This window comes from Cibotium barometz, chromosome 36 (assembly GCF_041138505.1).
Source record: "Cibotium barometz isolate CiBa-2024 chromosome 36, ASM4113850v1, whole genome shotgun sequence".
In the NCBI taxonomy this organism is placed as follows: Eukaryota; Viridiplantae; Streptophyta; class Polypodiopsida; order Cyatheales; family Cibotiaceae; genus Cibotium; species Cibotium barometz.
Genome location: NC_141081.1, coordinates 10802593 through 10811749, shown reverse-complemented (window position 1 = coordinate 10811749; position 9157 = coordinate 10802593). Strand labels below are relative to the sequence as shown.

At 43.1% G+C, this 9157-nt stretch overlaps 1 protein-coding gene across 4 annotated transcripts in view; it reads left to right on the top strand.

Moving 5' to 3' along the window:
• Positions 1–500: 500 nt before the first annotated feature.
• LOC147617476 (pentatricopeptide repeat-containing protein At5g27110-like) overlaps positions 501–9157 on the top strand; it is a 55582-nt gene continuing 46925 nt past the window's right edge. For 3 of the 4 annotated variants that reach the window (XM_086775728.1, XM_086775726.1, XM_086775727.1), the window contains exons 1-3: positions 501–3808; positions 3910–3969; positions 4091–4215. In XM_086775728.1, coding sequence (XP_086631854.1) covers positions 560–3481 — 2922 coding nt within the window. In that variant the 5' untranslated portion in view covers positions 501–559 and the 3' untranslated portion in view covers positions 3482–3808; positions 3910–3969; positions 4091–4215. The remainder of the gene's footprint in view (positions 3809–3909; positions 3970–4090; positions 4216–9157) is intronic. The other variant, XM_086775729.1, reaches the window with a different exon arrangement.

The window sequence follows — 9157 nt, the reverse complement described above, 5'->3', positions numbered from 1 at the left end:
TCCAAAACTACAACATGCACACTTTTGCTTGATATTGGGACATGCCCCATTATTGACAACAATGGCATTATAAATATATTGAGTTAATACAAATCTCTTTTCATAAGATTTTTTTGGGAATTTTTTGTACTGTATATTCAGACAAATTTTTTGTACTACATTAATTAAATGCCACTGATGTGGCATGAGTTCCCTCAGTCACCCCCGCTCTCTCCAGCTTCTCTCTCTCCCTCCCTTTACTCGTCAAATAAGCCGTTTATGGCCTTTTATAGAGAATTGTGAGACCTTAAATAGAAAGGGTATGGGTGAATGCATGCAAATAGAAAAGACATGGGAGTCATCATTTCATTGACTCTTTCAAGCCATACTAAAATGAAACCTTAGACAAACACTCTTATTCTTCAAAATCTTGAATGGAAATGAAAAAAAAACATTTTGATGCCATATATATGTATGTTTTTGTCGTTTAATAAAAAAAATTTCACCGCTACGAATTTTCTTTTGAATTTACAAAAATAAATTGTTGAACTCTCGTCAAGGGAGGGTGGACTACGTATGTATGAGGGTGCTTGCTAAACAGGTACGTAAGGAATCCCTTCACGGCAATTCAAATAACCTAACATTGCTAGCGTCTGAGAAGCAGCAGGAATGCTTCTCAGATGCTGTGAAAAAAATATCTCTAGATGGCTCCCCATCCCAACTCCAGGTTTTGATAAGGTCTCATGACCTCAAAGTCAAGTCTGTAAACCAGAATAAGCTTGATGATGCTGATGACAAGTCTTTAAAGCAGTTTTACCAGAGGTCGTGGAGGGATTTTATCCACCATATGGATCGATACACAGAGATAAACCCTGCAACCCTTGCTTCCCTTCTGCATCAGTGTACCAATGCAATGGCCTTGAAAGAAGGTAAACTTGTCCACCACCATCTTATCATTAGCCACGGTGGTACCATACTTGGGGACCTCCTTGTGCAAATGTACTGCACATGTGGGGCTTTGAAAGAGGCAATAGCTTTGTTCGCCTCCTTGGATGAGAGGAATGTGTCATCATGGAATGTCATCATCCAAGCACATGTTCGAAAAGAGGACAGCAAAGTGGCTATCAGACTATTTGAAAAGATGCAACATGAAGGAGTGACACCTGATGAATTTACATTCGTTTATGTTCTCTCTGCTTTTGGTAGCCGAGTGGGTTTACAGGATGGCAGACGGATTCATGCTTACATCGACGAGAGTGGGTTTGAGGCGGACGTTCATGTGGGGACTGCCCTTGTCAGTATGTATGGCAAGTGTGCCAGTCCAGATGATGCAAGGAAGATGTTTGAACGAATGCCCAAGCGGGATGTGGTTACGTGGAATGTGATGATAACTGTCTGCAGTCAGTATGGTCTAGGGAAAGAGGCTCTTCATTTGTTCAATCAAATGCAGCAGAAAGGAGTAAAGCCAAACAAGGTCACTTTCATTCGCATTCTCGACGCATGTAGTGGCGAGACTACCTTAGATAAAGGTAGATTGGTGCACGCATGCATCGTAGAGAATAAATTTGACTTAGAGGTGGTGGTCAACAATGCTTTGCTTAACATGTATGGGAAATCCAGAGCACTAGAGGATGCACAGAAGACCTTTCAGATAATGACCAATCACAATGTGGTTTCCTGGACCGCCATGATATCAGGGTATGTTGCCCATGGGAAGGGCAAAGAGGCTGTCCAACTTTTTTTCCAGATGCAGCAAGCAGGGATCAATCCTGATAAGGTGACTTTTGTCACCGTTCTCGAGGCATGTGCAAACCATGATTTGCCCATGCAAGGTATGCTGTTGCATTCCTATATCATAAACAGCAACATGGATCCTGACATACTGATTGGAAATACTGTTATTAACATGTATGGCAAGTGTGGCAGCTTGAAGGATGCCGTTGAAGTTTTCAACAAAATGCCAGAGCAAGACATAGTTACATGGACTGCTATGATCGCAGCTTACACTAAGCAAGAGCAAGGACCAGAGGCCATTCAACTTTTCAAGAGAATGCAGCAGGAAGGAGTCAAGCCAAACAAGGTCACATTTGTTTGCATTCTGGATGCATGTGCTAGCTATGGAGCCCTAGCTGATGGTATGCAGTTGCATACCTGTATCTTGGAATTAGGACTCATTGACGATGTGGATGTCGGGACGTCTCTCATTAACATGTATGGGAAGTGTGGTAGCTTGCAGTATTCATGGGACTTGTTTAACAAAATGCCTGAGCAAAACGTAGTTTCATGGACTGCCATGATTACAATTTGTTCCTACCACGGGCAGGTGGAGGAAGCTGTCAAAATTTTTAACCACATGCATCAGAATGGTGTGATTCCAAATGAGGTCACTTATGTTGGCATTTTTGATACTTGTAGTAAGCAGGCAGCCTTTCTGAGAGGCAAACAAGTGCATTCATGCATTGTGAATAGCAGTTTTGAGCTAGATGTTGCTGTGGGGAATGCTCTAATCATTATGTATGGGAAGTGCGGTAGCCTACAGCACGCGCAGATGGTCTTCAGCAAAATGTCTGGGCGTAATGTGGTTTCATGGACCTCAATGATGGCAGTTTATGCACACCATGGGCAGGGACATGAAGCTTTAGTACTTTATGACTCTATGCACAGGGAAGCTATAAGACCAGATAAGGCCACCTTCCTTTGCATTTTGGATGCATGTACCTCTTGTGCGGCACTGGCTAAGGGTGAGCATGTGTTTCATTCGTATTTGGAGTGTGGATTTGAGTTTGATTCTGTTATAGGAACTGCTCTTATCAACCTGTATGGCAAGTGTGGAAACCTGGATGATGCAAGGAGGATGTTTGACAGACTGCCTGATAAAGGGGTAGTTTCATGGATGGTGATGATTGCAGTCTGTGCACAGCATGGCCAATGTCAAGAGGTGATTAAACTGTTCAACCAAATGCAGCAGGATGGAATCAATACAGATGAGTTGACCTTTGTCAGTATTCTTTCTGCATGTAGCCATGCTGGCCTGATTGATGAAGGCCAGCACTTCTTCACTGCTATGGTCAGGGAGTACGGTATTCCTCCCTCTATAGAGCATTATGTATGCATGGTTGACCTCTTTGGAAGAGCAGGGTGCCTGGATGAAGCAGAGACCTTGCTAAACAGCACGCCATTGCAACCTACAGGTGAGTTATTAATGGCGGTTCTTGGAGCATGCAGGTACAAAGGGGATGTAGAGCGGGGAGAACATTATGCAAAAAAGATGTTTCGAGTGGATCCAACAAGTGCTGCACCATATGTGATGCTATCAAATATATATTCTGCTGCTGGGAGTGGAGATGATGCAGCAATTATTATACACTATATGAACCATGGGGATCTTCCATGGCAGCCAGGTCTTGATGTAGCCGAAGCTAAGGGCCAGCTTCTGGGATTTTGTGAAGATGAATTTCCACATGCCCAAGAGGAAGAGACGTATGCTCATTTGCTGACTTGAAGCTCCCAAACGGAACAAATAGGGCATGCCTCTGCTTGAAGGCTGCAAACATAGAACTTGCATCTATTCTTGCTTCAGTGCAGATGCTATAGCTTAGAGCCTGAGCTTAAGTTGAGAGTTCAAAGGTAATTCTTCTGAAGTCTTGGGAAGTAACTTGAATTTCCTATCAGTAGATTACACTCTACTGGTCCTGCATGGGAAGTAACTTGAACTTCATATTAGTAAAAATGTCTTGGGTACGACAGCTGTAGTTACTGTGTAAAGCTACCTGTTCTGTTGCAGTCAAAGCTTTCTGCAGCACGCCTTCTTGCAAATGAGGACAACAAGGTGCACCCTAGTTCTATCACTCTGTTATTTAAATATTTGTCAAGCTTGATGGAAAAAGTTGTTAATCATGTTGCATATAAATTGGATTTGTTTTCGTATAGGCTATTGGGAACGTTTTGAAGTGGAGTTTGCAGTCTGATGAAAGGGTCTCACATGTGAAGGTTAGGACTACGCTAACAACTATTTTTTGCATGAGGGTACAACCGAATATACATCTTTTTTCTTTCTATTCTTTGGATTTCTGTAGTGCTAACATAGCATCCAAAAATTCTTTATATGCAGGGGCTCAATCAAATGCTTTGCTTTGTATCTGTGATGTTATTGAAAGATGGGGATGGAAAGCAAGGAATGTATGTTCAAAGAGGAGAAAGCGGTGGTCTTGTCACCTCTTAATAAGGCACACTTAGGTATTGCCATACACTTCCAATACTTCTTTATGGTTTCTGTCAACAGCATGCAGGTTTTGTGCAGAGATGCTTGCATGCTAACTTTTGACATGTGCAAGGGAAGATTATTATTATATAGAATAACTATTTTGGAAAGATAGTTGCCTACAATGAAAGGGATGCAAATACAATGCCTAAATGCATGAATGTACGAGCTTGAAGCTGCTCTCCTCCTGCCTTGCTCCCAAGGTTGCTCTCGTTGCAAACCAAGGGGGTGATTTGTTGGATATCAATGCTCAACCCTCATATTGTTTTGCCCAGGCCTGACTAGCTCATGTTTGTACGGCCCCCATTATGAGGAGTAGGCATGGTTGAGCAGCCTGGGTGCTTGGCATCCCTGTATTCACACAGGAAGGTGGTCTAGGAAGCCATATGGTTTAGAGACGGCTTGGATGAGATTTGACTGATTGCCAAATAGGCTACATGCTACATTGGACTGTTATCTCAGAATGGTCCACACATGGAGGAGGTAGACTTTACTCTTGGACACCCTATCTTGAGATTGCGGGACTCGAACAGGGCTGAAGATGAGTGTGGATGGCCGTGGGAGGTGGCTATTTGTGTAGCATAGTTCATCTTTATGGGTGGAGTTCTTCAGAGGATTGATGGTTACTTTGTGAGTATTGGTCTCTTATGCAGCCCTTCAGATGCAAATTTGTATGCCTTCGTGAGCAAGGAAAGTATATGGTCATTGTTCTCTATGTGGATGACCTCATCTTGATAGGGGATCACCCTATAAAGATCTCACAAACATTACAGATGCTTAGAGCAGAGTTTGAGATGATAGATCTTGGGCTTATGCATTACTGTTTGGAGATTGAGGTCTGGCAGAAGCCAGATAACATTTTTATCTCTCAGCAAAAAGATACTCAAAACATTTGGCTATACCGGAAACTGGTTGGTAGTCTTATCTTCTTGTCTAATTCTTAGACCAGACATTAGTTTTGTTGTTGGTGTTTTGGGTAGATTCTCCAACAAGCCCTAGGAGAATCAAGTATGTGGGTGTGATACATCCAAGGTACCCGGGAGTATGGCATCACCTATGCTGCAGGCAAGACCCTCAATGGCTTTTGTGAATTAGATTGGGTGGGTGGGCACTAGTAACATGGTATTATTTTTCTCTTGGTTTTGGATGTATTTCTTGGATCAATAAGAAACAACCCACTACTGCACTCTCATTGATAGAGACCGAGTACAAAACTGCATGCTTTGCATCGTGTGAGGCATTGTGGCTGAAGAGGATTCTACATGATATGGGAGTGGTGCACAAGCAAACTACAACGCTAAAATGTGACAATCAGAGGTGCATGGCCATTGCTTGGGATCGTCTGTTTCCCGTTTGCCCAAAACACATTGAGATTCATTATAACTTTGTGCATGAGCTCAGGATGCTTAGGGAGGTCGAGATGTTCTACTGTCCTTGAGGATAGAGAATTGTGTAGACATCTTCTCAAAGGCTCTTAGCAGGGACCAGATGGAACGACATCTTCATTTACTCAGCATCGGATCATAGAGGTCGTTCACCTTCGGGTGGACATTGAGGGAGGGTGTTGGATATCAATGCTCCGCTCTCATATTGTATTGCCCAGGCATCAGCTAGCTCATGTTTGTGCGGCTCCCATTGTAAGAAGTAGCCATGGTTGATCAGCTTGGGTGTGGCATCCTCGTATTCACACAGAAAGGTGGCCTAGGAGGTCAGATGGTTTAGAGGCGACTTGGATTAGATTTGATACACTGCCAAATAGGCTACATGCTACACTAGACTGTTATCTCATAACTATCCACACATGGAGTAGATAGACTTAACTCTTGGACACCTTGTCTTGACACTACGGGGTCCAAGGATGGTCGTGTGAGGTGGGATAGCTGTGTAGCAATTTCTGGCCCCCTGCGTATATAGGCCCATATAGATACAAAGCCATCCCTTTTCTCCACAGAGTTCATTAGTCATCAATGTGAGTGTATTTCCTAGCTTCTACTAGCATACAACCTCCACCTAAGTAATTTTAGATCAGTCATCGAAGCTCCCTTCATAGGAGCATACGGGTGTGGGGCTTTGCCATCTATTGTATTACTTCAATAATACAATATTCTTCTCTATCTTTGTTAATGTGTAATTTGAATTTAAAATTTTGTGTTGGGAAAGATCCTACTTCTTGTGAGTCCTCTCTTGTAATGAAAAGGTGGCCTAGGAGGTCAGATGGTTTAGAGACGGCTTGGATTAGATTTGACACAATGTCAAATAGGCTACATGCTACACTAGACCGTTATCTCATAACTATCCATACATGGAGTAGGTAGACTTAACTCTTGGACACCTTGTCTTGACACTGTGGGACCCAAGGATGGTCGTGTGGTGGGAATCGGGATAGCTGCGTAGTAGTTTCTAGTTCATCTTTATGGGCCGAGTCTACGCCGTGGATGGTGGCACCAACCATGACCGCGGAATTACGGCGGTCATGTCATGGCCACCCCGCGTATATAGGCCCATATAAATACAAGGCCATCCCTTTTCTCCACACAGTTCATCAGTCCATCAATGTGAGTTTATTCACTAGCTTCTACTAGCGTACAACCTCCGCTTTAGTAGTTTTAGATTAGTCATCGAAGCTCCCTTCACAGAAGCACACGGGTATATGGGGCTTAGCCATCTATTGTATCACTTCAATAATACAATATTCTTATCTATCTTTGTTATTGTGCAATTTGAGCTTTAAGTTTTGTGCTGTGAAAGACCCTACTTCTTGTGAGTGCTCTCTTGTATATGTTGGATTATATCATCTCCAGAGGGTCTATATCATCTTTTTCATGCTTGTATTGGCCATTTATGAGGCCCTGCATTGGCATATCTTAACAGAGGTTATTCAACATTTTTTTCCATTTTTTGGTAGTTTTAGGCATTCTATGTACCATTTTATGCTATTGCCATGCTGTTGGCTTGCAACAGCTGGCCGACCAGCATCCTGAGGGAGTATATAAGGGCTGGCTCCCTTTCCCTCAATTCATCTCATTTTTCAGCATTCAATTGAGGTCATTAGCAGCTGCTACTGCTTCTCATCATTGTACAACACCTACGTGCTTCCCTCGTGCTCAGATTTCAGCAATAAACATTAGTTTCTAGCATTTACAGGTCTTGTACCTGGGCCTACATCTGTGTTTTATATTTGCTTCACTTTCTTCCATGGTATCAGAGAAAAACGCTGACCCGTGAGCAGAAGAAAGTTGCGTTTTCTGTTTTGGAGCAGAGGCTTCGACAGTTTGCTGCGTTTTCTGCAGATTTCAGCGTAGAAGGTGCTGCGTTTTCTTCCGGGAGCCGAGGCTTCCTCAAGAGTGCTGCGTTTTCTTCATCTAACACTTGGGACTATTGTATTTCTGAATTTTCAGCAAAGATTGCTGATTTTTCTGATTGCTGAAGCCCTCTTCTAGGTGCTGAGGACATGGAACTACATCTTGGAGAGATCTTCTTCCTCTCCTTTCAGTTTCCCACCCTCCCTCCCTTTCTTCTTGCTGTGCACAGCCTAAGAAGAGGACTTACTGAACGGCAATATTATTGGCCCAAGATGAGGCGAGATGTGTTTACATATGTACAATGCTGTGATATTTGTCAAAAGGTGAAAGCTCCTCGTGGAAAGAAGATAGGGTTATTACAACCCTTGCCAATTCCTGAGGGTCCTTTCCAAGATATTTCAATGGACTTTGTCATGAATCTGCCTGCCAATCCGAGTAAGCGTAATACACAGTGCTTAACTATTGTTGATAGATTTAGCAAATTTGTTATGCTTATTCCTTGCAGGGCCAATGTGATAGCCGAGGATGTTGCCCAGTTGTTCATTCGGCATTGATACCCGATTGGCGGGATTCCTAGGACCATAGTGTCAAACCGAGATGCCAAGTTTACCAGTCATTTTTGGAGGGCATTGTTTGATAATTTTCGTACTAAATTGAATTTTTCCAATGCATTCCACCCACAGACGGACGGCTAGACAGAGATATACAACTAGTTGGTCTTTGATGTGCTGAAGTGTTATGTCCACGATCAGCAAGGTAAGTGGAAATCTGATTTGCCTTTAGTTCAAGCTGTTTTGAATGATTCTTTTTCTTCAGCTATTGGCAGGACTCCATATGAGGCAGCATTTGGAAGACCTTTCCAGTCGTTTTTAACCAGGACCTCGTCTTCAATACCTGAAGCGAACAAAGTGACGGAGTCTTACTAGGAGATTTTAGAGTCAGTTAAAGACAGGTTGGCTAAAGTACAAGAGGCCTATACTCGACAGGCCAATAAAGACCGAAGGGATATGAAGTTTTCGGAAGGGGATTGGGTTTATCTTCGGATTATGAAGCAAAGGTTGAAACAGGTGTGGACAAGCGATGCCCAAAGTTGTCTTTCTGAAGCTTCGGACCTTTTTCCATCCAGAAGAAGATTAATGAGGTGTCTATGCAGTTAAAGCTACCTCCGAGTTGGACTATACACGATGTATTTCATGTCAGTTGGTTAAAGCCATATGCAGGTCCGATCCCTTCAAAAGTTAAAGACGAGGCGGAACCAAATATTATTGATAAAGCAGAAGTTATGGTTCCAAAACAAATCCTTTTGCACCGTTTCAAGCATGGCTCAAGCCAAAGGCAAAGACAGTTCCTCACGAAGTTTCCGGACCGAGGGACCCACGAAGCGGTATGGCTTAGAATTTCTCCAGAGTCGAATTCATGCCTCTATGACCACCAGTAATGGCGTCATGGGCATCATGGAGAAGAGCTGCCTTGAACGACTTCATGACACACAGTCGGCCTTTGTGGAAAAGCCAACCATCGTGTATCAGAAAGTGGCATGGTCCTGTGGCATCCAATGCCTGTTCTCACTGTGTACCGAATTCCTCGGAATCCGCATACATGTGCTTCATGTCAT